Raw genomic sequence first — 24875 nt, forward strand, 5'->3', positions numbered from 1 at the left:
AAATAATTGTGGACTCGACGACAGTTGCGATTACTTCAATACTGATGTCGTGTTCTCGGCCGTAAGTCATCCACGGTCTGTGCGGCTTGATTTGTAGAAAGTAAGCCCGACTGGGAATTGAATGGTATTCATTCTCACATCAAATACTAAAATATAATCGACGCTTCTTTTTTACACAACTCAGCGTAGCAATTGTACTGCAAAAATACAATGGCATCTATCAAAGGACCTGGGCATATTGAGCCTACTATTTCTGGTACCCCAACCTCTTCATTGAACATTCTAAGATGCCGACCCTCTACTTTGGTAGAGCTGCAGCAATGAAGAACGAAGGTCGTGTTAACATATCCTAGGCAGCGATCTCCGCATCGGCATTGTCCACGCTCGCTGGAACACGACTGTCATCAGCCCCCTTGTTGCTGGAGCGAAGGAACGCATGCTCGCCCTTGGAGTAAAGGAAGAGAACATCACAATCGAAGCCGTACCAGGCTCCTACGAGCTTCCCTTCGCCGTCTCACGACTCTACGCAGCCTCCCAAATCCAGTCATCGGCCGCCACATCCGGCGCGGCAGCACTGGACCTGCTCGCCGGCGACACGCTCGATACACAGCCAAATGTTGGGACAAAACCGTTTGACGCAATCATTGCGATCGGGTGCCTGATCAAGGGCGAGACGATGCACTTTGAATATATCTGCGAGGCGGTGTCGACCTCGTTGATGAAAATCCAGTTGGATCTAGGTATCCCCGTCATTTTCGGTGTGCTCGCCTGCATGACGGATGCGCAGGCTCTGGCGCGAGCGGGTGTGACCGAGGGTGGACATAATCATGGATTGGATTGGGGCGAAGCGGCGGTTGAGATGGGTGCCAAGAGCCGGTTGTGGAATCAAGGAAAGATTTAAGTGGTCAGTGGCTGACGCATTGTGGTATCTTGAAAGAAAAATAAAAGTTGGGTAGATCACTGGTGGATGAAGAATATTCTAATATAGTTTGTGCTACTGAGTATGGGCATAGCATAATACTGTTGAATAGGAGTAGTATTATTACAGATTATATACTGATGTTTCAATTTTCAAAGTATGATACATGTACAAAGTCTGTGCGACTTATATCCCTTCTCCAATGCAATGACAGTCTACTGTAGGAATAGACGATTACACGGCAATGTTGCGGACTCCGTCATTGGAGTATGTTTCTAGCTGATGATGGCCTTTACGAAGCAAATACTCGATTGTTGTGAAGTCGGATTTCGAAATGTCTATATGCTGTTCAAATTGTCGTCTGAATTCCCCTTAGCTGGCGCCATAAATGACATTGGCATCACATACCTTGCAAAAATAAGGAAGTTACGCTTTGATTCCTGTGTGCACTGTAGTCAGTATCGACAAATACGTCGCTAAAGTCAAGCAAAGATTTCCGTACTGGTGGCTTCTTCCTAATAGCGCGCAGACATGAGCGGTACAGACTCAGCACTTCTTTCTGTTAGTCTAGTTCAATTAAGTACTAAGTAGTAAATACCATCTCTCTGTAGCCCCGTGAGTCGTCCCACTCTTTTTACTACCATAGTAGCCGTGTGATTGTATAATGGCGTATCCGGTGCTTATTAACCAGCGAACTAACCACATCCACTTGCGTGGATATCTCGGAATATATAGTTGCTTCTAGTAAAAAGCCTACTAATATTCAATAATAGGAGTGATCTCAAACGGTCAATAAGCCGACCAAATGGCAGAGTCCGGAGTGGGGATCCGATCAATGGTGATTTCTCTTAGGGAGCCGGGGTAAACCGCTCACCGAGCGAGTCCTTCCGGCCAGAACTCCCAACTCACATTTCGTTGAAACTGAGTACCACCTCTAACAGTATCAACAACAGGTCCATTTAATTGACAACTAGAATAAATAATCGACAAGAGGCTATACTTACGCCAAGCATCTATGTGCGATTTGATTTCCGGATCAGATCAAGCTGATATACCAGACGCATTATAAGAACAAGTCCACGCGAGCTAATTTGAGGTGATTGTACTTGCGAGCCGGCCATATCTCATTCCCCAACATTATGAGCATATCACCAGTTCCTCGATCCCCACTATCCCTAATAAGGCGTGTCCTGATTCCATACAGTTCATTGGTTTCTTCAACTTTCTGCGCTCGCACAGAGAAGCCGTCAGCGACTCACAGGCGCGGATTCGCGTCGTCGTCGCCACAGTTCGATTATCACTTTGACACCCTCAAATTTGTGCAAAAGCTCGAATCCGCAGGATTTGAGCATAATCAATCCGAAGCTGTGTTGAAAGCTTTGGACGAGGTCATTACGGAGTCAGTGGACTCGCTGTCAGCTACTTTGGTCCGCAAGGAGCTATTATCCAGACAGGCTTACCAGCAAAAAGTTGATTTCACCAAGCTCCGGTCAGAACTTTTGACACTCGACAAGACGGACTCTGCGCAAGTCAAAAACGAGCACGAGCGCATAATGGCTAACATGGACAAAATGAAGACCCAGCTCAAAGAAGAAATCGCAAAAACTCAGGCCAACGTCCGGCTGGACCTCAATTTGGAAAAGGGCAGGATACGCGAGGAGGCTGCGGTGCACGAGCTCAAGATTAAAGAGACGGACACGCGAATTGATTCGGAACTTGCGAATGTAAAGACACAGTTAGAGGCTGTGAAGTTCCAGGTCATGCAGTGGTTGATTGGCGTTTGTACAGGTACCTTTGCGTTGGTGTTGGCGTATATTCGACTGCTTACTTAGATTTATTTGGGTTGTATATTGCTTGCTGTATTTTAGTCGAGAGTTCATATGGTAGTTATTATGGTTTCAATTCATGAAGGGTGCTGCTGAGCAATGCAACCAGTATAACATCTGCTAACCTTTCTATTGTGACACCAAACAAAGCGTGTATAACGAAACAATGTACACTCTTATAATTTACGAGAAAAAGATCTCCTTCAGGATGCGCACAGTATCTTCTGGGCTGTTGACTGCATGGCCGATAGTTCGCGGGTCAGTGTAAATCTCATAATCGTTACCTCCCTATAGAATTATTAGCACACTTTGCGTTTAAAAGTATATATTCAAAATACTATGCACGCACTTCAAAAAACTTGTCGCCAAAGAAATGTATGGTCTTGAAACCCTCCTTCTCTACATGCTGCAAGCAGTAGGTCTTGTCCCAGCCGGTGGGAAAGACGTCAAAAGAGATCTGACCTCCAATGGAGTATGTGAGGCCGTAGCCCGGGAAGGTCTCCTTTAGGGCAGCGACCATCTTCTCCCGGATTTTGTGCTCAATATCGAATTCCTGGTAGTCGAGACGCTCCTGGGTTCTATAATTTGTTAGATGATATCATTGTACTAGGTTGAGAAAGGACGTACGAGGCGTTACGACCAATAGGGGAAACGTTGATCATGCCGTTTCGGAACTCAATGAAAGTACCACTATAAAAGTCATTTATTAGAGCAGACCTCACCAACGTGTATATTAGTCTGTAACATACCGGACGACGGGTAGGTCAAGGTCAGCCAGGTATTTCAGGATCCACTTGACGAGAGTTCGGTACTTGTCCTCACCGATCCAATTGATGAAGCTCTGAGATGCCAGCTTCTCGCCGAGACGGTAGGCGGTCAAGCCGTTCTCGGAGAAGCAAAAGTCAAAGTTGTGGATGACGTCCTCACCGAGCTGCTCCTGCTGTTTAACAAGATCACTCCCGCCGACGAAGCCGATAACGACCTTCTTGCGGAGTTCGCTGAGGAGGGTGAGCATCTCCGGGGAAACAGTCTGCGAAGCAAGTTAATAGCTGATTGGTAACGGACGACGAGCGTCGAGGTGGATCAGAGAAGACGCGAGTATAGATGGTAATGATCGTATCCAAGATATACTCGTATCAGTTAACCGATACAATGTGCCCATATCCAATAGATCCGTATGCGGCACCAACCGTAGGATAGAACATCCATAATGACACAATTCACTCGACAAATGCAGATGCTGGTGTCTTCTCAATTGTCCACCTATTTAAACAAGACATCTTAGAATAAACCGGAATACGTACTAAACGAGCGGGAGTAAGAGTCCCGTCGACATCGAATAGAACGATGGTGTCCTTGATCTCGCGCTGGTCAAGAGGAAGAATGTCTGACATTATGAATTACGTAAATAACGGAACCCACTAGAAAAGTATATGAGATATGACAATGTAAGACGTGGAGATTGGATTGCAGTAGAGTCCGAATGCAAGGAAGCCAATGGCCAACGCAGCAATGATCCAGGGGCAGCAAGGCACACTCGACAAGCGATGCAGCAAATATGCAGCCGAGGCAGAAGTGGACGCAGCTGCCAAAAGGAGCTTAGTGCTAAACTTTCAGGCTTCATTCGTCTGGGCTTAAACTGGAACTTGGGTTAGGGCACAGAACCGTGTGTTTTTTGTCAGATTCAGCGCAGCTACTGCATGTCTTTCACATTTCACCGTTATTTCATCTATGGCATATCATTCACTAATTGCAATATGTTTAATGCTTTGTATCTGTTATTATTAGATCACCAACGAGATTGTGATGAGAATAGGTCGCAGAGCCACTAAAGTCATTAAAGACAGTGGTTTTACGATTTCTTCCTGGCGATTAGTACTTGAAATATTGACAGTCACTATCGCGCGGTGATATCTCCATTGCGAGCGAAGGTAATGAACACTTCATATGAGGTGTAGCTAACAAAAGAAAACAGAGTAAGGAGCTATTAGCAGCCGACTAGGGATTCTATTAGTGCTTGCCGCTACGATGCAAGTAAACGAGTTTACATATGTGTTTGCATCTGATTGACAAATCCGGAACAAAATACCTTCAGAACAACCCAGATCTTGAACGTGCGTAATCAATGGACTCTGAGATCAGATAATTCTAATCAGGATATAATCATCTTGGTAATCTTTCGTGTGATCCGTGGCCACATGTGCCTAAATATATTGTTGCCGCCTGCTTTAAAAAATTTGAAGTTTATACTCAAACGACTTTTACAGAGCGTGGTCATTTATTACCTGGCGATGCACATAAGTTGTGTATGGGTCTCACGGATGTAGAACCCGAACCCAATGGCCATTAAAACCCCTCACGCAGCTTCAGACGACCAACATGATACAAAATGACTTGATGCGCCTGGCATAGACGAATAATGCGGTGGTAAGCATTAGTACTTACTACGTACTCGGACTAGACGCATTGTAATACGTTATTATAAAGGCAGCAAGACATAGGTATCCCAGTGGTTCGATCTAGCATGCGTAATGTGGTTGGATTACATTGGCTGCAGGTGTTACTACGATCCGCTGTGACAATATATTCGAGGGGGGCGGGCATATATTCTCTAATTTGTAGCTGTAGCTGACAATACTTTACACCTTGTAGCTGTATGAATGCCTAACGCATAGTGACGACCACGAGGACAGAAACAGATGACTTAAACCATTGGCTACTTTGGCATTTGGTCCGGAAATCTACACACCATGACTAATTATTAGCCTGGGAAGTTGAGGACTGGGTGTTCGTGCCCGGCGATTAAATTACAGAGACAGGCCTGACCATTCAGCATATATTTGCATTTTACAATAAAACTATTGGCAGCAACAGGCAGCTGGTAATAGTCTTTATTTGTTATTCAACTCAAAACGGTGCTATGCGATTTTCTTAAGTCGTCTAGTCAGCTTCCAAATAAGCTGTCAGCAGTAGGAAGTGGGAGAAAGGACTCAAATTTGCCGCCTTTACGGCCACAAATGCATCGCGTAGCTTTATATCTCCACGCAATTCTCATATTGCTTCAGCAGTTGAGCTGCCTACCGTTTACTCTCGACGCCACCGTTAAGGTTGCTTCCCCTCAAAAACCCTTTGCTCCGGTACATTCTGGGTTCGCTATTCTAGACGGCCAGACGGGGATAATTTAGTTTCACTTTTTTGTGAGAGCAGATTGACGACACGTAAGTGCGAGATCTATTTTGCGATATGGGTGATTACAGATGGGGGCCGAATAGAGAATATTTTCTTGGGATGTCGGATGTAAATGGATGGCAGTGGTTGTGACGAACACTGCCTAGGGCAGTGGTCATAATAGTCTTCGATCTTTGATCATACACCATGTGGATTGACTCTACTGCTTTCTTTTTCTGATGTGCATCAGTAGAGCCTTAGTTCAGTAACGATTACTAATTTGCTTCTACAGGACAAGTCTCAATCTCGCTACCAGTTGGGACCATTTAATTTCGGACGCGACCCCGTCTAGCATATCAGATAACACCGAAAAGAATAGCAAGGAGCCATGACGCGGAGAGCACTCCCGCTCATCCGCTCGATTGCGAGCATTGGCACCCGTCAGCTTCGCAGTCCATTGCTCGGGTCGCGTGCACCCGGACCGCTCGTGGTGGGATCTATCAGTCATAAGGTTAACCTCGGAATAAGCGGTCCTTTATTGCCGCTTCAGCGACAGCCGGCGATGAGCATACTTGTTAGGGGGTATGCCACGGGTAATCACAAGCCGAATTCAAGCAGTTCCGGGCGAGATGGTAGTGATGAGGATAATAACGCCGAGAAAAGACCTAGCTCAGACAAAAAGTCAGAGGAACCTACAGATGATGGTATTGATGGCAATTTTTGTGGTATCTTTGTTTTGTTGCTAATAGAAATTAGAATATGTTGCTCAAGTTAGAGAAAAGTTAGCGAAGGCCATGGAAAGGGCCAAGCGGGATCGTGATCGAGATGAGAAGGAAAAGGGCAAAAAAGGAGAGGAAGACGGGCCTTCCCTTGGAACTTCAGGCAACAAGAAGAGTCAGAACCAGGACAGCATCGAATTTAATATTCCGCCAATGCAGGGTAATCATATCATCATTGCGCTTCTGGCCACATATTTGTTGTATCTATTCATTTTCGACCGTCCTGCTGGACGTGAGCTGACCTGGCAAGAATTCCGAGTCTCACTTCTGGACAAGGGGTTCGTTGAACGACTTACAGTCATTAACCGCAAGCTCGTCCGTGTTACCTTGAAAAGCAACGCAGACTCTCTCGCCACATCTTCGACTTGGTATTTTACAATTGGATCTGTCGATTCATTTGAGCGCAACTTGGAAGAGGCGCAAAAAGAGCTTAAAATCCCTTCATCGGAGAGGATTCCCGTGGCCTACATCGATGAGGGTGGGGCTTGGAACACAATTCTTGCACTTCTACCCACCGTTGTCGTCGTAGGCGCTCTCTTCTGGCTGAATCGTCGCGCGGCAGGCTCCTCAGCTCCGGGTGGTGGACTCTTTGGTGTTGGCAAGTCTCGTGCTAGACTGTTCAATCAAGAAACCGACATCAAAATCAAGTTCAAGGACGTCGCCGGTATGGATGAAGCTAAGGAGGAAATTATGGAATTCGTCAAGTTCCTCAAGGAGCCCGCGAAGTACGAGCGCTTAGGTGCCAAGATTCCTCGTGGCGCAATCCTATCGGGTCCTCCCGGGACTGGTAAGACGCTACTTGCTAAAGCCACAGCTGGTGAAGCCGGTGTTCCTTTCCTCTCAGTGTCTGGTTCTGAGTTCGTTGAAATGTTCGTGGGTATTGGCGCTAGCCGTGTTCGTGATCTCTTCAAGACCGCTCGTAAGATGTCTCCTTGCATCATCTTTGTGGATGAAATTGATGCTATCGGTAAGGCTCGAGGTCGAACGTCGTCAATGGGCGCAAACGATGAGCGTGAAGCTACTCTCAACCAGTTGCTTGTTGAAATGGATGGTTTCCAAACCTCGGATCACGTTGTCGTTCTCGCCGGTACCAACAGACCTGACGTTCTCGATTCGGCGCTCATGCGGCCAGGCCGATTCGACAGACATATCAACATCGACCTGCCCGATGTTGAAGGACGCAAAGCTATTTTCCTCGTTCATCTTGCAAAGATCAAAACATTTCTTGATCTCGACAACCTCTCCGGCAAGCTCTCGGCTTTGACCGCGGGATTTTCCGGAGCCGATATTGCTAATTGCTGCAACGAAGCTGCACTTATCGCCGCCCGTAAGCAAGCCAACTCTGTTGAGATGATTCATTTCGAAGCTGCCATCGAGCGTGTCATCGCCGGAATTGAGAAAAAGTCGCGAGTTCTCACTAAGGAAGACCAGCGAACTGTCGCTTACCATGAGGCTGGTCATGCTGTCTGTGGATGGTATCTTGAGTGGGCCGATCCGTTGTTGAAGGTCTCAATTATCCCAAGAAGTATAGGTGCTCTTGGGTACGCTCAGTATGCGCCGGCTGACAATATGCTTATGTCCGAGAAGCAACTTATGGATCGTATGACTATGACCCTTGGTGGTAGGGTCTCGGAGGAGATACATTTCCCTACTATTACTTCCGGTGCGGTAGACGATTTGAAGAAGGTTACTCGTATGGCGACTATGATGGTTACGCAGTGGGGTATGTCTCAAAAGGTTGGTCTCGTTAACTTCGACCAATCCGAGCAGACCTTCAACAAGCCGTTTTCCGAAGAGACTGCTACTATTATTGACGAGGAAGTCCGTCGAATTGCGACAGAGGCTCATACTCGATGCGTCGAACTCCTTCAATCCAAGCGCAACGAGATCCAGCTTATTGCTGAGGAACTGCTGTCCAAGGAAGTCATTAATCGTGAGGATCTTGAGCGATTACTCGGCCAGCGCCCGTTTCCAGACAGAAACGCTGCGTTCGAAAAGTATGTTGCGGGAAAGAAAGAGACATCACCTGACACGCCGCCACAGCCACCTGCGGACGCTCCTGGGCCAGAGCCTGCGCCAACGACGTAGAGTGCGTATGTGGCAGTACTTTTGGTTTGTTCCTCCATCGAATTTGGACATGTTATATGTACATATGCTTTGTTTTATTTCTGTTGTAATTTAGAATCAGTTATTTATGGTGGGACATCCGAGTTCAAAGCTTTAGCTTATCCGCAACTGTGAAGAGTAACTTGCTAGGTTTGTGGGTGTGCAGGAAAGAGCAAGAAGTCCATCCCAATCATAAGAGAAATTTTGCACTCTAGTTGTTTCGCAGATTCGTGGGACCGTAGATTTTTCGCGGGCAAGCTCCAGCTGTCCAGGTTGTTACAAAGATGAGTCCATGCGTATGGTTGTGGATTTAGCGGAAAGCCGTGGACGACAGATAATTGGATGCATCGAAGATGGTCGTCTTCAGATTGCGAAGAGCAGCTAAAATATCGGAAACTGCTACTCATTCCCCACAGGTATGCTATATGTAAATGTGGAGACCATGTAGAACGCGGCGACCGCAGTTTGATATTAAGTAACATTAGATGCATACATTGTTAAGCACCGGTAGAGATAGCTGGAGAAATTCAATGGAGGGGACAATGCTCTATCAATTCCAACATAAATGGTCACCACAGTTGAAAATCGTAATTTACTTTCCAGCTACGTTTGGCTACCTTGCTGATATGCATATGTTCAAGGAGAAGGTTGAATTTATTTTAAGTTCAAGTTCTACCGATATCTCCATAGAATTGACGGAACTGGATAGGCCACGGCTGGGGCCACAACAATTTGATCATGAATGGACAGCGCACGAGACCAATCGATTCACAATCAATATTAAATTACACATGGAATTTATACTATAAGAATAAAAGAAGAATTGTTGCTGGGTGTCGGTGGCCCCTCAGTATCGAGCCCTGTAGTGAGTATTGTTCCGTCGGCACGGTAGTATTGTTTACGGTACCTCACCACCACGATACCAGCTACCAGCCCCAGATCCTGCTGTTCCTGGCTACTGATTTGGCTGCTACGATATGTTATGAGTGACCCGATTCGGAGTGTAATGACACAAAGCGACGCACGATATGTCGTTGCTTCTGCAAGCAGGCTGACAGTGGTCTTGCAAACAAGGTAAGCAGCCATCATTATTCGAGCCTGCCGCAGTATATCATATACCCTCGCATGTCCTGGCCCTCCTTGATCTCTGAATATTCCTGGAAACTCTTCCTGTTGCGTCGTTCAACCACCTCGTGCTGGCTCTGCTCTGTCAAATATGGCCAAAAAGTCAGTAATAGTCAAGGTTAGATCTGTGGCCGATCTCGAATATCCTGGCCATGATATGAATACAATTAAGACTTGCAATACACTGCTGGATTCTGCAGCTACAGATGAGGAGAAGCCGGCTGCTTCTGATGAGAAGCTCTACCCTAGTATCGACGACCAGCTTTTAAATATTCGGCCATCATATCTTTCACTATTCCGGTTTGTTCGCCGGAAAGATGCGGTCCCCATATTGCTTGGCATCATAATGACTGTTATATCTGGCGTCCACCCGTCTGTGACCTCGATTCTTATCGGAAAGGTGTTCAATTGTATTTCGGCATACGTTGTCGCCGAATCCTCTGGACATAAAGAGTCGTATCCTCTTACATCAAAAGTCGCTCCATACTTAGTTGGCATGCTTTCTGTGGGCCTCATATCTATATTGATCTGGAACTTGCTGCTGTTTAGCTGGACTTGGGTTGCGGAGAACCAGCTTGAAATGGCCAGAGGCATGCTACTAGAATCGCTGATGACAAAGGATATTGCTTGGTATGATGGATTGGATAGTTCGGGCGCATTAGTTACCAAAACCCAGAAGTAAGCCACTTTATTTTTCCCATTAATTCTGAGTTATTACTGACAAGTAAGATTCCTAGATGAATATCAGGAAGGAGCGTCGTTGAGTTTTGGTCATGCAATGTTCTATACTGCAAGAGGACTGGTTTCTCTATGCGTTGCCATGTACTTCTCTTGGAAGCTTACCATCGTCATCCTTGCTACTCTGCCGGCCATCATGATTGCTCAAACAATCACAAATATGCCCAAGGAAAGATATACCCAGCTTGAGAAGCAAATTTCATCACGCGCGGTCAACGTTGTCGACTGGGCTATTTCATCGCTTCAGACAGTCAAGTTATTTAACGGTCAGTCCATAGAGGCAGCCAAGTTCTCGGCACATACACACTGTTCTAGCAAGCTAATCCATAAAATTTCAATCATCTATGCAGTACAGCAGGGGATCTTAAAGTTACTTGTGCTCATGCTTTTTCTTCAAGCATTTTGGTACGGCGGGCACCTTGTGAGAAACGGTGGCATATCCTCAGGAAGCGTGTTGACGGTGTTTTGGTGTTGCAATTCCTTGACGTACTGCGTATCGAATATTGGCGTCAAATTGGCTGATATTAATAAGGCAAAGATCGCAGCGGAGTCATTGTGGGCTATTATTGACGACTTCAGACATACAAATAAGAAGCAATATGGCATGATCGTGCAAGAATGCCATGGAGATATTGAGTTCAAGGATGTAAGATGCTCATATACATTACAAATCATTCGTGGTCTAATTGTATACAGGTTACATTTGCATATCCATCTCGACCGCGCGAAGTTATTCTCAAAAATGTCAGTTTGAGGATTCCCATGAACGGACTTACATTCATTGTTGGCGGATCCGGTTCAGGAAAGTCCACGCTACATGCGGTGCTGCTCAATCTCTACTCCCCTCAAGCAGGCAGCGTGTCGGTAGACGGCATTAACGTTTCGTTCCTACTGTCCAACTGGCTGCGGCATACCGTAACTGTCGTGCAACAAGACAGCGTCTTGTTCCGCGATACAATCGCCAACAATATTCGACTAGGGTCTGATACGCCGTGGCTTGTCGACGACGAGGATATCAAGAGAGCAGTTAGGCTTGCAATGCTGACAGAGACCGTCAACGACCTTCCTGCTGGCATAGATACATTCTTGACTGAAGGAGGCAGGGACTTGAGTGGTGGTCAACGACAGCGCATAGCTCTCGCTCGCGCCATTATACGCGATAGTCCGATATTGATATTAGATGAAGCCACAAGTGCCTTGGATATTATCGCTCGCGGTCTCATTATCGATGCGATAAGGCAGTGGAGAAAAGGAAGGACGACTATAATTATTACTCACGACGTGGCTACGATCGACCTCAAAGACAACGTCATTGTCATGAAAGATGGCTGTGTCGATGAGCAAGGACTGCGAGGCGATCTTGAATCTGGACATGGCGCTTTCATGCAACTGATCGAATCCTCACTTGAGTACATCCGACATGAGACAAATGATGATAATTTGACATCTAGAGTGCAGAAACGACGAGTGAATGATATTGAAAAGCCTGCGCCTAGTTACACAGTTGGCCGTGAACGACGCACCGGGTTAATCAATGTCTGTCCAGATTTGCCATACTTGGATAGCTCGAACCTTGATCTCAATCTCACTCGATGGTCCCTTTTTGATGCGGCTACTACAAGATATAGTAACAACCCGATTCTCCTCAGCGCTGTCGCACGTCGATGGACACAAATTCGTACTCACGACTCTATGGTAAATTCAGAAATTGTAATGACTTCTGGAAACAATTCGCACAGGGCTCGTGAAAACCTTCGGAGGGAGCCAGCTTCTCCATCGAATATAGATGCTTCAATTGCTCCTGTTCGGAAATATTCCGTTGTGGCCTTAACGGACATCCCCTCGGACGAAAAAGCGAAATCAGAGTCACGAAAGAAAGCAATATACGGATCGGTGGGTGTCGTTACTTTTCTGCTTCTGGCTTTCAGAACTCAGAGGCGAAAATGGGCAGTCCTCGTTGGGCTGCTTGTGGCAGTCGTTAATGGCGCTGCGATGCCAGCCTTCTCATATACGTTTGCTCGTTTAGTATATACAATTTTTCCGGACCAACGCGCCTCGCAATCAAAAGGGCAATCGCTACAGTGGCCCTTGATTGTACTTAGTATTTCCTGCGTTGATGCTCTTACCACGTTTGGCCACACGCACATCTTGGAGGTCGCCGGCGATCGATGGGTATATCGGCTGAAGAACCTGGCATTTAGAAAGATTCTGACGAGGGACTGGAGCTGGTTTATAGAGGTGCCGGTACCATCCAATGTGGCATCGGCCTCGTCTTCTTTCGCTAGCGACAATTCAGAAGAAGATATATCTTCTGAAAGAGAACATCGAGCAGCACCAGCTCTTTCTCAAGTTATTAATAATGATGCGGATGAACTCCGTGTCTTGCTCGGACGGCTTTCTGGCACTCTTGTTTCCGTCCTTGCGACTTTTAGCGTTGGTGTGTTATGGTCATTTGTTGCTGGCTGGCAATTAACGCTAGTTGCGATTTCAACTGCTCCTGTGGCAATTGCGACATCCAAGTTTTATGCGTACATTTCCGACAAGTGGACCACTCTGTACACTTCAGAGAGTGATAAATACACAGAGATAGCTTACGAGGTGTGAATTAATTACAGTGTTGAGAAGTTTGGGAGTTAACATACGATGTAGTGTATCACGAAAGTGCGTACGGTGAAAGCGCTAACACTTGAGTCCCATTTCCGGGAAAAATTCAATCAATCCTCACGTGTTATTAGGTCGACGGGTCTTAAACGCGGATTTTACATTGGCATTGCTTCTGGTCTCAACAGCCTCAGTGATTCGGTTGTCCTTGTTATCGTGTTCTTTTTCGGCGCGTTCTTAATATCGAATAAGACGTATTCCGTTATCCAATTCTTTACGGTTGCAAATTTAGTGACCATTTCGTTCGGAGTAACTTCTTCGGCTCTTAAGTTCTTGCCGAGTTTTGACAAAGTGAAGAAAGGTGGTGTCAGACTTCTGGATTTGGCGATGATGGACGGTACTACGACGCAGACCGAAACCTCTGGGCAAGGTAATTGCCCTGGGATAGCCACCATGAGAGGTAGCATTCGGTTTCAACACATCAAGTACTCATATCCCGGTCGGCAATATCTGGTGCTGGATGACGTCTCGTTGGAAGTTTGTAGTGGACAAGTACTGGCAATTGTAGGAGCATCCGGATGCGGCAAATCTACTTTGTCGAACCTGGTAACGAGGATGCTGGTTCCAAAGGATGGAAGCGTGCGCATTGGTGGCCTTGACATCATGGATATTGATGTACAGTTCTTAAGGAGACACATCGCCGTCGTCGCTCAACACTCTGTCCTATTTGACGGTAACATTTATGAGAACTTGGTATATGGACTAAAAGACGATGAGGTTTCACGCGACGACGTGAAGAAGGCGTGCGAACTAGCGGGCATTCATCAGTTTGTTATGTCATTAGGTGAAGGATATAACACTCAGGTGGGTGGATCGACAACGCTACTTTCCGGCGGTCAAATCCAACGAATTGCCATCGCGCGAGCTTTAATCCGAAAGCCAGCAATTTTGATCCTGGATGAGTGTACATCTGCGCTCGACCCTACAACCTCAGAACATATCCGTCAGACTGTCATGACGCTGAAGAAGCAAAGCTCTGACTGGCATCCGACAGTTCTGATGATCACGCATTCCCGCGAAATGATGGAGTGTGCCGACAGGATTGCGGTGATGGATGCGGGGAGAATAGTCGAGATAGGCGGATTTATGGATCTGATGACGAATAAAACGGGTTACTTGGCGAATTTAGTCGGTGGAGGTGAATGGTCGTGAGTGATCGATGCTCTTTGATGAACCTTAGGATGTTTTGCTTGTTTTATATAATCTGTGATTATCTTTCATATACCTCTTAATTATGTACAGATCTGTAATTTCTAACTTGACCAATATAATTTCATTCTAAGGTGATTTATGGTGTCCAAATTGGGTTACAACAGCTGAACTGTACATTAGTATATCTCACAATAAGGATTTTTGTAACTTGCAAGGGTACTGAACTCTTCGAATCCAGAGCACGATTATTTGAGGATTAACATAATTTTTACTTTGCTGTACACTGACCACAGTTGTTGCTATACACATACACAGCCAAACTCCAATTAGTACCGAAACACATCCATTTACTTTGTGGTGGTATACGCGCACGAGCCCATATCCATAGGCTCAATCTTTCCCTCTCGTGGCATGATATCAAAGTCGAAGATATCGGCAGGAATACCGATCGTCGTACACGAGTTGGGGATATCGACAATGGACGCGATATGGGCCTGCACCGGCGCGGAAGAGAGGAGAAGGTAGATCTGCTCGCCTGAGTAGCCAAATTGCTTGAAGTACTCGATAAGCTGTAAACATGCCTGTCGAAACGCGATGTGCACGTCGAGGAAGTGCTGTTTGCCATTCTCGTCCACAGAAATACCCTCGAAAGTGAGATATCGCGAAGGGCCGTAGTGAGCCTCCACCGGACCGGGCAGGAACATAGGGGTGTTCATGGCGAATTCCTTGACGCCGTTCTTGATAATGGAGCACTTAAGGGTGATGACACCGGCCATCTCGATTGCACCGCAGAATGAAATTTCACCGTCACCTTGGGAGAAGTGAAGGTCACCGACGGAAAGACCTGCGCCCTTCACAAATACAGGGAGGTACGCCTTCGAACCACGAGACAAATTCTTGATGTCAGCGTTACCGCCATGCTCACGGGGAGGGATAGTGCGAGCGCCCTCCTTGGCCACCTTGGCGAACTTTTCCGGGTCGATACTGTTGCCGGCGTAGGTACCTTTCTCCTGAGGCAATCTGGCGACCATGAGCGGCGAGTGGATCTCGACGTGATGGTCGTGGATGTCTTTCTCACGTACGTTCCACTTGGCAAGTAGCTCAGCAGATGGCATGGTACCCAAGATACCGGGGTGAATCAAGCCAGGGAACTTGACGTGGGGAATGTGACGGGAAGTAGCGAAGATACCTTCAAAGTCCCAGATGGCCTTGATCGCCTCGGGGTAGTAAGCGTCGAGCAAACTGGGGCCAGCTTCTTTGTCAAGGACACCAGTGTAGCCCCACGGTTGGTCTGGGAATGGCTGGATGTCCTGAATCTCGACGACAAGGACGTCACCGGGCTGCGCAATTATTAGCCAAACCTCCAAGATCGTGATTGAAACATTCGAACACATACTTCGGCACCATCGACACCAACAGGGCCAGAAAGAAAATGGCAGCCGTTAAGGTCGAGGTTGCGAATGTCATCAGCTGAGTCGTCGTTTGTGACTTGACCACCGGTCCAGTCAAAGCACTGAATGTGGAAGACCTCGCCGGGCTTGACAGTCGCCGCGAAAGGAATGTCGGGGTGCCATCGGTTGTGGATTCCTCCCTGCTCCCATGGCTTCTTGTCGAAGTCGATCTTAATTGCGGTTCTAATGGCTTCTACAGAACGTGTTAAATCAGCACCTCAACATGAACTGGTTCTTATGTTACAGATGGAGCGTCAATTGTCAGTGAAGTTACACACCTTTTCCCATTGCGACGACTGATGAAGAGTATCAGTAAATAGTGTGTTGGAGAGTGGGGAAAGCTGGAAAGATTCAGAGCGGACTAACAGCGCACGGGTTTTGATGGCAGTGGTCGACGAGAATTGTGGAGGCCGAGGCGGCATTGTGATTCATTGGAGGACCGTGAGCGACAGGGAGCTGAACCGGCACGGAGGAGTGGGCTACCGCCGGTTCGTCCGCCTTAGCAAGCCACAGGGTCAATGCAAACTCAGCCGGGACGAATGTCAAGAGAATGTAATTGAATTGACCTTTTGCACTAGGCATAAGTCTCAGTCATGACAAGCTCATACTAACTAGTGCATCACGAGGAGAGTAGGCGAGTGGTTCCCAACTACTCTGGAAATTCAGCAACAACTGGTCGCCGACCACGTCGCGGAAATACTATCTAGCAAGGATGTGATTTCCAGATTGGTGTGGACGTGGGAGTTGGCGTTATCTCTCAGCGCCCTCCAATTGAATATTCCACTTACCCGGACTGTGGAGTTCTACAAACCCAGCCAATCGGCGCCGCATGAGGGGATATTCAATTGCACGGCGTCAGATAACGAAAGTCTGATAGTGAGTCGCCGGAATACGGGAAGTCAACTCGCCAACCAGTTCCACACGAAAGCCAACCCATGACTGGCGAGTAGCGCACAATGAATGGTTCAACAGATCAGGCTCTGAACCGTTGTTGAATCCTACTGATTTCGCACACTCCGCTCGTTCTCGCCGCCTCCGCCTTTAAGTCCTATAGTTTTCTTTCCTCTTCTCCAATACGCACTGTATTATCTTTCATCATCTCCCCGTCAATTGCATCGCTCTCATCAGAAATGCCGAAGCGTATGTATTGTATAATTTGCGCCATTATCTTATCTAACAGCACTCTGCAGAAGCTATCCGCACCGCTGTCAAGGTCGACCTTAATACGCCCGCCTGGGAGCAGCCCCAGCTCCATAACAGATGGCATCCCGATATTCCCTTCTCAGTATGTTTTGTTTAAGTTTAGATGAGTTGCTGCGGTCAATCGAGCGGTTGCATGCATAAGCTTTAACTCAGGGTATTAACAGCGGTTCAGTGCAAAGTTCAGCCTGGAGAGGTTGTCAACGTCGAGTGTCTTGACTGGACTGGTGGCCAGATCGGCAACAATGACTCGGCCGACGATATCAAGTACTGTGACCTGAGCCGTATCCATTACCTTTCCGGTCCTATCGAGGTTGAGGGTGCTGAGGTGAGCTAACTCCGGTCGTATTGTCCGTGCTGGGAGATTACTAATTATTTATCAGCCCGGAGATGTGCTCGTGGTCGAAATCCAAGACGTCCAGCCCTTGCCTGAGCAGCCGTGGGGCTACTGCGCTATTTTCGACAAGAACAACGGTGGCGGCTTCCTCGATTCACACTTCCCCAACGCTGCCAAGGCCATCTGGGACTTCGAGGGCATCTTCTGCTCATCACGCCACATACCTGGTGTCCGTTTCCCCGGCTTGATTCACCCTGGTATCATGGGCTGCATGCCCTCGCAGGAGCTCCTCGATACATGGAACGAGCGCGAAAAGGAGCTCGTCGGATACCACGCATCGATCGGGACTGACCGTGTCGTTGCGAACCTCCCGCTTGAGAAGTTCACCCACGCCGGTTCCGCGGATTCTGACTCGGCTGCGAAGGTCGCGAAGGAGGGTGCTCGTACTATCCCACCTCGTGAGCACGGCGGCAATTGCGACATCAAGAACTTGTCCCGCGGCTCCAAGTCTTATCTACCTGTATACGTCAAGGGCGCCGGTCTATCGATTGGCGATCTCCACTTCTCTCAGGGTGACGGTGAAATCTCATTCTGCGGCGCTATCGAGATGGCGGGTGTCATCACAATCAAGTGCGAGATCATCAAGAACGGTGTCAAGGACATGTGCATGAAGAACCCGATGTACATCCCAGGTCCTGTCGAGCCCCACTACGGCCCATCGCGGTATCTCACTTTCGAGGGTCTCTCAGTCGACGAGACCGGCAAGCAGCACTACCTCGACGTCAACGTCGCGTACAAGCAGACTTGCTTGCAGTTCATTGAGTATTTCAAGAAATTCGGATACTCCGGAGAACAACTCTACATTCTCCTTTCGTGCGCCCCGGTTCAGGGCCACATTGCCGCCATCGTCGACATTCCAAACGCTTGCACGACACTCGGCGTGCCGGTCGATATCTTCGAGTTCGAGTGTCTCCCTAAGGAAGGCGGTTTTGAGAAAATCATCACTTCTGACTGTGCATTTACTTCTGGAGCGTGAACGGAAGGGGAAAGTTGTAATATTGGAATTGTGGATTTAATGTTTCTGCCTTTGTGACGATCGGATGTACAATGCAATTGCTGAGATAATGAATAATCGAAATCAATGAAAAATCGGAGTTAAAAGTAATCAGATCGCAACTCGTAATGAGCATGCGTGTGCTAGGACTGACTTTTAGTCAAGCTAACAGAAAGCTCTTGCGACGACCACTACGAATGATTGACAGAGTTAGAAAGTAGTGAGCACGAGTGTTTACGGAGGGAGGAGAAATATGGCGTGGCATCGTTGTTGTTACGACTGCATGACCGTCGCGGCCAGCGTTCGTGCGTTATCGTGCTAGTTGTCATTTCCTCGCGTGATCTTCCCTGTGGATTTTTGCAATCACTAAATTGCGGATGTTCTGTATATCTATACCAATAAGTCTGTGACCAAATCATTCATTCAACCCATTTGAACGATGACTAAGTATGCAGGAGCGACACATCACAGCCACAATCCATTGATTCAATGTCTCGCCTAATTGATACTTTTTGCAAATAATTGTCTCTTTCCAGTAATCAGGTAACTTTCTTCAATTAATTCCTGAAACTCGTATTCCAAAATGCTCAGGTAAGGGTTCGAACACATTAACACTATAAGTGAACAGTTTTGAGTTACTTTACCGTATATAAAGTTGACAGGCTGTCCGAGTGGTTAAGGAGTTTGACTTGAATTGCACAAGGTTCATGGTTATCAAATGCGGTCCCCGCGCGTAGGTTCGAATCCTGCGCCTGTCGAAATTTTTTTTATTTGATCTTTTCTAATGCATTAGTTTTGTGCAATGGTTTATTTACAGTGAATTAAAATATTTCAATATTCAAGGGGGATGATATATTATATATATACAGTGGAGTACAACGAATCACAACGTCGCAACCAAATATCATAGATCGTCAACAACTTTAATTGCGACTGGTGGACTAATGATACTCCAGCTCCAGTAACAATTAAGCACCAGCATTGCAAAAAATAGTTGACGAAGCAATGCCAAACAATATGGTACAGCAAGCCCTCAAGTCTAGCTCATAGGTGACAAAAATAGCGGATATCATACATAACAATCCATACCGAGGTGTAAATTACGTCTATTAATTCCGATTCCCATTCCTTGTAATGGTTATATACCTTCTGGAACGGTACTTGCGCCGATATTGATACCGCCATCAGTGACTCTTGCATCAGCTGGCATAGCTTCCGTACTTAAGGCCCCTGCACTCGTGCCCGAACCCCAGTCCCAGCTAAACACGGCCGGAAAATTCCAGATATCTCTGGGAATAAACGGTTGTTGAAAGTTCATCATTTGTTCGAGCACGACCGGGTCGGTTAGTGCGGCGCCGTTGAAAGTGGAGTTTTCATTTATATTGTTCGGAGTCGGGCCCGTAGTTGACGCCAGAACAGAAGACGATGCCCGATGCGGAGGGGCCAGACCCACTCTACTAGGCATTGACGTCGACTCCGCGTGTATGGGCGGCTCAAAGAGTGCCTGTTGGCCTATATAACTTGACTGCGTAGATCCATTTGGCGATGGCGAAGGTACAGTCGATGGTGACTGAAACGGGCCATATACGCCTATATTATTCGTCCCCGTCTGCCCGCCAAATAAAAACTGCGTTGGTGACTGCTGTGTCGGGTACGTCTGCACACTCTGAACAACCGGCGGCTTGGTAAACACATTGCCTATATTTGTCTCGACTCCCGTACTCCCCGCAGTCAAGGCAGCATTTGTAGTAGTAGTACTACCCGTACTAGTGGCGGTGGCACTGGCAGTGGCAGTGGTACCGGCAAGCGGCGATTCCGGCGCCGGACGTTTCTTCATAGCGTGTTCTTTCTCGGACCTCTCGACAACCACGGTCGCGATGCGCACCATTTCTTCAATGAGACCTATCGCGCGCTGGACTTTGCCGGAAAATTGTGCTCGCTCAAATACCAGACTGACAAATTTGACGGCTGTGCTCATGAGTGCAAGGTCCGATCTCGACGACTGCTGTTGTGGATTTTGCAGACAGTTTGCGAACAAAGTGACAAGCGACGCGATAGTGTGGTACACTACTAACCAGCCGAAAGACTCCTGTATACTGTCAAAGTATTTTAAAAGGTAAATTGTCGCGCGAGCCGCCTGTACGCACAGCGCGGCGGAGGCAAACACACGCGGATTGCGTGGGGTTGAAGACGGCGCTGCAGCGCCACGACGGGGACGCCGCCAGGTCAGGTGGTGGATGGACATGCGGTGGATGGCGGTCAGGCAGCTGTAGTAGCCAAAGTGCATATAGACGAGGTGCAGGAGAATTCGGGGATCCTGCTCGATGATTTCATGGTCAGGTCTGTGTTGCAGCGGAATGGAGTCGCGCCATTCCAGTAGTTCTTTGTCAAGTTCGCCGATCGTGTCGAGTAGCTCGGTCTCAGATACGCGGGAGGCGGCGGCGGAATACAGACGGGTGTATGTTCTGGATTGGATTTGAGAGAAGCGGATCATATAGCAAAACATGTAGGACGAATTTGTCTCGGTTAGCGTGTCTGTCGACACGTCCTGGTCGTAGATGAACGGCGGTCGGCCGGTGCGTAACGACAGATCTTTGTCGATAATATAGCAGATCCAGAATATTCGCTGCCGCCGATAGGCTTCATCTTCTGACAAGCCGTACGAACTCGACTTTGAATGCAGACCGATGCACTGCGCGATCCGGGCGGCGTTAGAGTTGACCATGTACGCCACTTCAGCCGAGTCCGAACCGTTGAGGTAAAGACCGAGCGTGAGAAGTGTCTGCACGGCCGTAATGCTGCTGGCTCCAGCAACTAATTCGTTAAGATAGCACATCGCATTCATGAGATAGCCACCACTCTTCTCAACAGTTTCTTGCAGACTCGGGAAGGCTAGGGTAGACATCGTATCACCTATGGAAAATTCTATGGTCTGAATGCGCAAACTGATGGCCAAGATCGCGCACATGGCGCAATAATCTACTATCCGGAAACGCTTGTCTGAATAGACTGAATTCATGATCCGATGCATCTCGTCAAGCGTGAATACCGGTAGGATCGGACAAAATAAACTGGCATATAACTCTAAACACTGTTTGGCGATCTCCATGTCGGGCAACGGCAGAGTGGTATGCGTCTTTCTCCCGGGAAAATTAGGAATAGGAATGATGCTAGGTAAGTCGATGAGCATGTTGTCATCGAGTGCGCCATACCGGGACTCGTCGCTGTCGAAGACATTTAGATGCTGCAGTTGCTGGCTAAACGAGTTGTCGCCAATCCTTTCCGAGATCCACTCTAAGCCGCGGGGCGAGAATATAGATAAAACAGACGACTGCCCGATGAACTTGCTGTCGCCATCGCGAGATGTAATCAAAAAGCTAGTAGTCTCGTCGGTCTCGTCCAGATGAAGGTCGGTCTCGTCCGCCACGGACGCCTTGGCGAGGTCTTCGTCATCTGCAGGCGTGACGTGGTTTTCTGGACCTTTGCCGTGCATTGGGTTCGACCGCGACGATGTGTTGGACAGGCTGACTGGCGAGCAGCCTTGGACAACGCCGCGTATACGATCGACGACAGTGCTCTCGAGGTCGACATGGTCGTCCAAGGACTCGGGACCGTACTCCGGCACGAAAGTGCGGATGAGGTCTTCCATTTTTTCTAGCCTGGACTCAAGTGATTCTATATATTTCACACTTGATCTTGTCAGCCAGGTTGAGACGGCGTGCTTAGATATATATACATACCCTTTCGGCGGATTGCGTTTCTTTTCTGTGTATGTGAAGGTGCAGACGGCCTTATAGTTGCTGCAGTTTGTGCAGGACGGCATTTTTCCGTCGCATTTGATCTACCGTTGTCAGCATCAGTAGTCGGGATTGGCAGGCGACGGTGGGTTGTTTGCAACCGACAATAAAACAATAATAATAAATGCAACAGAAAACCTAATACCTTCTTCTTGCGACAGGAGTCGCATGCGCGCCCAATTCGTCGTCGCTTGAGCTCGGAGTCACCAGGCAGGAAGTCGCCATCGGGAGGGCTACCGTCGGCCATGACAGAAGGAGACGCGGATCCGGGGTAGAGCGGACTCGGGAACGAGCTCATTAACGAATAGTCGAATCAGGACGCGACAGGACGTGACAGGACGCGACAGATGATGCAAGAAAGCTTCCCGGGTAATATGGATCTGTAAAAATGTCAATATGGTGCAGAACTTGACTGATGACGGCGGTCGACTGAGTTGTTGCTATGGTAGTAGACACGCGGAAGAATGTGCCTGATCTTATTACTCAGTTTCCGGTACAGATGATACCAGGATAGAAAGAACCGATGATGCGGCTGCGCGATTAGTGATGCCAGCAGGAAGGTTGAAATAACCCTAGCCCTAAATTGCTGACATGATTTTCTGAAACGGGGAAAGCGCCGAAATTGGACCAAGTCCGCTACACAAAACCCTCGTTTGTCACCTTCCCCTAGTGCAAACAAATCATTATGCGGAAGTTGACTATCAGCCGATCCACGGCCAACAGACGTTAAATCATGACTTCGACCTAACCCTTATAATGCCAACATATTTTCTGAAGCTTTGCAAATATAATCTAATTCAAATCACCTACTTGGATTTTTTAGATTACAAACCGAATTATGTACGTGGCTATGTAGTAACGAGCCAGACTTGGAAGCGTTGGATAATAAATTTCGAAAGTGCACCTCTTATTCGTATGACTATAGTACAAACGCTTCGAACAATTCGCCACCAAATGCAGAGACGCTATTTACAAAATACAAACCACAACATGCAAAAACAAAATAAAAACACTAAGAATCCAAACGCGCCTTCTCGTGTGCCCACCACTTAATACACGCCCTATGACCGCCATTCTCAAGATCCCAGGGATCCATACTAGTGCATCCTCGAACGTTCTCATGCCTGGCCACCCCACACACCAAACACAAATCAGATTTGTCGCCCGTATATTCTCTGAACACAAATGACGCATCGATGTACGGCAGCTCTCTCATGCCGACCCCCGCAATGCGTTCCCTTAGGACCTTCCACAATCGTGCAACCTCGCGCGCCTCTCGGTCCGCTTCGAATCTTCCTCCACGTCGTTTTCTACCTGCGCAGATTCGTACTGCGACCTGTGCTCCGGAGAGTAAACTGGCAAAGAATTTTTTCGTCTTGGGATGCGAGAGCACCCGTCTTTTGAGCGGAAACGGTAGAGGTGCTAGTTCCTGGAACAGAGGGAGTGGTAGCGGGAATAAGTTCGATTCGAACAGTGAGAGAAGAAATTCCGGTTTTGGCAAGACCACTGTTGTTGGTTGTGGGGGCCGAGTGGCTTGGTGCTGTGTATCTTCGACATCTTGCCATGACTCAAAGTCATCTGATGTATCTAGCAAATCTTTAGCTATCATCGTAGTCGGCTTCTGAGGTGACGGCGGAGGTCGTGGATGGGAATGTCCGGTCGGTGGATGACGGCGCTGTTGATGTGGATGTCCGCCGATACTGGGCTGTCCATCAAATATCGACGAACTTAAATGCGCCACGCCATTGGGTCCCTGGGTGAGATGCTGGCCGAACCTCAACGGCTGTGCATAAACGCCTCCGTAGCCTGCTGCGTGGGGACTAATTGCTTGTTGTTGATGTTGTGATGGCGATCCGCGTGGCGGACTCTGGACACGTATACTTCGCTCGGGAGAGCTCCTTGCAGGTCGCATTGACGACAAACCGCTCGGTGAAATCGGACTAGTTGTGAAATTTGACAATCTCGACGGCGGCTCCGATGGGACTGACGTATTGACTACATATTGCGACAAGACAGGAACAGGCGAAATTGAAACAGGTTGACGTTGTCCTGCCGGAGTCTCGTCAACTAATTTCATCACAGTATCTGGTTCGGTACCAGTAAATTCACCAAAATCGTCGTCATCTAGAATCTCACTGTTCATAGCAGGTGTAATCGATGCGGACAATTGTGCCGTTTGTATCGGTTCTGGTGACGGCACTGTGAATAAATTCCTCGGAATATCGTAGTTGCTAGATCTTGCCGTCGCCGCTGGGGGAGAACTGATTGGATTGGGTAAAATACCGAAGCCATTTGTATCTGTGTGATTAAGTGACGGTTGGGCAGTGGAGCTCAAAGAATTTCCATTCGCCAATATCGAAAACCAATCCGTACCAGGCGCTGTATGCTTAGCTGCACCCCCGCTTCCGCTCGCTGCATTCGACGGCTGCGACAGCAAATCATCGAATATAAGCAGATCCGCTTGGGATAGCCCAGTAGGCGCGTTACTCGAACTCATGCTTCATATTCGGGATCCCTTGCGTGACCAATGCAATGCATAGTCGAGACTAAATTAGTCGTTGC

At 47.8% G+C, this 24875-nt stretch overlaps 10 protein-coding genes and 1 non-coding gene across 11 annotated transcripts; 6 read left to right on the top strand and 5 right to left on the bottom strand.

The window, feature by feature from the left end:
- The first annotated feature begins 111 nt into the window (after nucleotides 1–111).
- V1513DRAFT_415839 (6,7-dimethyl-8-ribityllumazine synthase) lies at nucleotides 112–1279 on the top strand. The gene is made up of 2 exons (XM_066895824.1): nucleotides 112–256; nucleotides 354–1279. Exons 1-2 carry the CDS (start codon nucleotides 211–213, stop codon nucleotides 899–901), a joined length of 594 nt encoding a protein of 197 aa, XP_066753148.1. The 5' UTR covers nucleotides 112–210; the 3' UTR covers nucleotides 902–1279.
- Nucleotides 1021–1936, bottom strand: V1513DRAFT_446205 (uncharacterized protein). Its single transcript, XM_066898231.1, has 4 exons — nucleotides 1518–1936; nucleotides 1422–1471; nucleotides 1328–1359; nucleotides 1021–1280 (listed from the first exon to the last, which is right to left on the bottom strand). Exons 1-4 carry the CDS (start codon nucleotides 1561–1563, stop codon nucleotides 1154–1156), a joined length of 255 nt encoding a protein of 84 aa, XP_066753149.1. The 5' UTR covers nucleotides 1564–1936; the 3' UTR covers nucleotides 1021–1153.
- A 122-nt stretch (nucleotides 1937–2058) lies between these two features.
- On the top strand, nucleotides 2059–2751 carry V1513DRAFT_380533 (uncharacterized protein; the record flags this gene model as incomplete). Its single annotated transcript, XM_066895043.1, has 1 exon — nucleotides 2059–2751. One exon carries the CDS (start codon nucleotides 2059–2061, stop codon nucleotides 2749–2751), a length of 693 nt encoding a protein of 230 aa, XP_066753150.1.
- V1513DRAFT_446214 (eukaryotic phosphomannomutase) lies at nucleotides 2735–4245 on the bottom strand. Its single transcript, XM_066898232.1, has 4 exons — nucleotides 3495–4245; nucleotides 3373–3435; nucleotides 3095–3323; nucleotides 2735–3033 (listed from the first exon to the last, which is right to left on the bottom strand). The coding sequence occupies exons 1-4, from the start codon at nucleotides 3758–3760 to the stop codon at nucleotides 2929–2931; spliced, it is 663 nt and encodes a 220-aa protein (XP_066753151.1). The 5' UTR covers nucleotides 3761–4245; the 3' UTR covers nucleotides 2735–2928.
- Nucleotides 4246–5874: 1629 nt separating this feature from the next.
- On the top strand, nucleotides 5875–9013 carry V1513DRAFT_446216 (peptidase family M41-domain-containing protein). Its single transcript, XM_066898233.1, has 3 exons — nucleotides 5875–5963; nucleotides 6206–6617; nucleotides 6670–9013. Exons 2-3 carry the CDS (start codon nucleotides 6302–6304, stop codon nucleotides 8778–8780), a joined length of 2427 nt encoding a protein of 808 aa, XP_066753152.1. The 5' UTR covers nucleotides 5875–5963; nucleotides 6206–6301; the 3' UTR covers nucleotides 8781–9013.
- Nucleotides 9014–9901: 888 nt separating this feature from the next.
- Nucleotides 9902–14648, top strand: V1513DRAFT_87910 (P-loop containing nucleoside triphosphate hydrolase protein). The gene is made up of 4 exons (XM_066900629.1): nucleotides 9902–10601; nucleotides 10653–11307; nucleotides 11358–13259; nucleotides 13311–14648. The coding sequence occupies exons 1-4, from the start codon at nucleotides 10015–10017 to the stop codon at nucleotides 14472–14474; spliced, it is 4308 nt and encodes a 1435-aa protein (XP_066753153.1). The 5' UTR covers nucleotides 9902–10014; the 3' UTR covers nucleotides 14475–14648.
- Nucleotides 14513–16616, bottom strand: V1513DRAFT_400953 (Acetamidase/Formamidase). The gene is made up of 3 exons (XM_066895495.1): nucleotides 16204–16616; nucleotides 15871–16118; nucleotides 14513–15814 (listed from the first exon to the last, which is right to left on the bottom strand). Exons 1-3 carry the CDS (start codon nucleotides 16211–16213, stop codon nucleotides 14822–14824), a joined length of 1251 nt encoding a protein of 416 aa, XP_066753154.1. The 5' UTR covers nucleotides 16214–16616; the 3' UTR covers nucleotides 14513–14821.
- Nucleotides 16617–16822: 206 nt separating this feature from the next.
- Nucleotides 16823–18618, top strand: V1513DRAFT_446223 (Acetamidase/Formamidase). The gene is made up of 4 exons (XM_066898234.1): nucleotides 16823–17065; nucleotides 17116–17210; nucleotides 17301–17453; nucleotides 17509–18618. Exons 1-4 carry the CDS (start codon nucleotides 17056–17058, stop codon nucleotides 18496–18498), a joined length of 1248 nt encoding a protein of 415 aa, XP_066753155.1. The 5' UTR covers nucleotides 16823–17055; the 3' UTR covers nucleotides 18499–18618.
- Nucleotides 18619–19173: 555 nt separating this feature from the next.
- Nucleotides 19174–19274, top strand: V1513DRAFT_t63. Its single transcript has one exon. It is a non-coding gene; the product is annotated as a tRNA-Ser (tRNA).
- Nucleotides 19275–19355: 81 nt separating this feature from the next.
- V1513DRAFT_446225 (fungal-specific transcription factor domain-containing protein) lies at nucleotides 19356–22748 on the bottom strand. Its single transcript, XM_066898235.1, has 3 exons — nucleotides 22459–22748; nucleotides 22257–22357; nucleotides 19356–22205 (listed from the first exon to the last, which is right to left on the bottom strand). Exons 1-3 carry the CDS (start codon nucleotides 22609–22611, stop codon nucleotides 19655–19657), a joined length of 2805 nt encoding a protein of 934 aa, XP_066753156.1. The 5' UTR covers nucleotides 22612–22748; the 3' UTR covers nucleotides 19356–19654.
- Nucleotides 22749–23199: 451 nt separating this feature from the next.
- Nucleotides 23200–24854, bottom strand: V1513DRAFT_446226 (uncharacterized protein). The gene has a single exon (XM_066898236.1). It carries the CDS (start codon nucleotides 24808–24810, stop codon nucleotides 23326–23328), a length of 1485 nt encoding a protein of 494 aa, XP_066753157.1. The 5' UTR covers nucleotides 24811–24854; the 3' UTR covers nucleotides 23200–23325.
- Between the last annotated feature and the right edge of the window lie 21 nt (nucleotides 24855–24875).

This window comes from Lipomyces chichibuensis (genome assembly GCF_038497645.1).
Source record: "Lipomyces chichibuensis strain CBS 12929 unplaced genomic scaffold V1513scaffold_19, whole genome shotgun sequence".
Classification (NCBI taxonomy): domain Eukaryota; kingdom Fungi; phylum Ascomycota; class Lipomycetes; order Lipomycetales; family Lipomycetaceae; genus Lipomyces; species Lipomyces chichibuensis.

Excerpts from the sequence above, each read along its gene's own strand:
- V1513DRAFT_415839 (XM_066895824.1), top strand. The coding sequence starts at position 211 with ATGGCATCTATCAAAGGACCTGGGCATATTGAGCCTACTATTTCTG. Across the intron at positions 257-353 it reads TATTGAGCCTACTATTTCTG|GCAGCGATCTCCGCATCGGC; the intron begins GTACCCCAACCT and ends AACATATCCTAG.
- V1513DRAFT_446205 (XM_066898231.1), bottom strand. The coding sequence starts at position 1,563 with ATGGTAGTAAAAAGAGTGGGACGACTCACGGGGCTACAGAGAGATG. Across the intron at positions 1,472-1,517 it reads CACGGGGCTACAGAGAGATG|TGCTGAGTCTGTACCGCTCA; the intron begins GTATTTACTACT and ends AACAGAAAGAAG. Across the intron at positions 1,360-1,421 it reads CTATTAGGAAGAAGCCACCA|GAATCAAAGCGTAACTTCCT; the intron begins GTACGGAAATCT and ends CAGTGCACACAG.
- V1513DRAFT_446214 (XM_066898232.1), bottom strand. The coding sequence starts at position 3,760 with ATGCTCACCCTCCTCAGCGAACTCCGCAAGAAGGTCGTTATCGGCTTC. Across the intron at positions 3,436-3,494 it reads CTTGACCTACCCGTCGTCCG|TGGTACTTTCATTGAGTTCC; the intron begins GTATGTTACAGA and ends TGACTTTTATAG. Across the intron at positions 3,324-3,372 it reads CCTATTGGTCGTAACGCCTC|AACCCAGGAGCGTCTCGACT; the intron begins GTACGTCCTTTC and ends AACAAATTATAG.
- V1513DRAFT_446216 (XM_066898233.1), top strand. The coding sequence starts at position 6,302 with ATGACGCGGAGAGCACTCCCGCTCATCCGCTCGATTGCGAGCATTGGC. Across the intron at positions 6,618-6,669 it reads AGAGGAACCTACAGATGATG|AATATGTTGCTCAAGTTAGA; the intron begins GTATTGATGGCA and ends AATAGAAATTAG.
- V1513DRAFT_87910 (XM_066900629.1), top strand. The coding sequence starts at position 10,015 with ATGGCCAAAAAGTCAGTAATAGTCAAGGTTAGATCTGTGGCCGATCTC. Across the intron at positions 10,602-10,652 it reads TTAGTTACCAAAACCCAGAA|ATTCCTAGATGAATATCAGG; the intron begins GTAAGCCACTTT and ends CTGACAAGTAAG. Across the intron at positions 11,308-11,357 it reads GAGATATTGAGTTCAAGGAT|GTTACATTTGCATATCCATC; the intron begins GTAAGATGCTCA and ends AATTGTATACAG.
- V1513DRAFT_400953 (XM_066895495.1), bottom strand. Across the intron at positions 15,815-15,870 it reads TTGGTGTCGATGGTGCCGAA|CCCGGTGACGTCCTTGTCGT; the intron begins GTATGTGTTCGA and ends ATAATTGCGCAG.
- V1513DRAFT_446223 (XM_066898234.1), top strand. Across the intron at positions 17,211-17,300 it reads ATCCCGATATTCCCTTCTCA|TGCAAAGTTCAGCCTGGAGA; the intron begins GTATGTTTTGTT and ends ACAGCGGTTCAG. Across the intron at positions 17,454-17,508 it reads TCGAGGTTGAGGGTGCTGAG|CCCGGAGATGTGCTCGTGGT; the intron begins GTGAGCTAACTC and ends ATTATTTATCAG.
- V1513DRAFT_446225 (XM_066898235.1), bottom strand. The coding sequence starts at position 22,611 with ATGAGCTCGTTCCCGAGTCCGCTCTACCCCGGATCCGCGTCTCCTTCT. Across the intron at positions 22,358-22,458 it reads ACTCCTGTCGCAAGAAGAAG|ATCAAATGCGACGGAAAAAT; the intron begins GTATTAGGTTTT and ends TGACAACGGTAG. Across the intron at positions 22,206-22,256 it reads AAACGCAATCCGCCGAAAGG|TGTGAAATATATAGAATCAC; the intron begins GTATGTATATAT and ends GACAAGATCAAG.
- V1513DRAFT_446226 (XM_066898236.1), bottom strand. The coding sequence starts at position 24,810 with ATGAGTTCGAGTAACGCGCCTACTGGGCTATCCCAAGCGGATCTGCTT.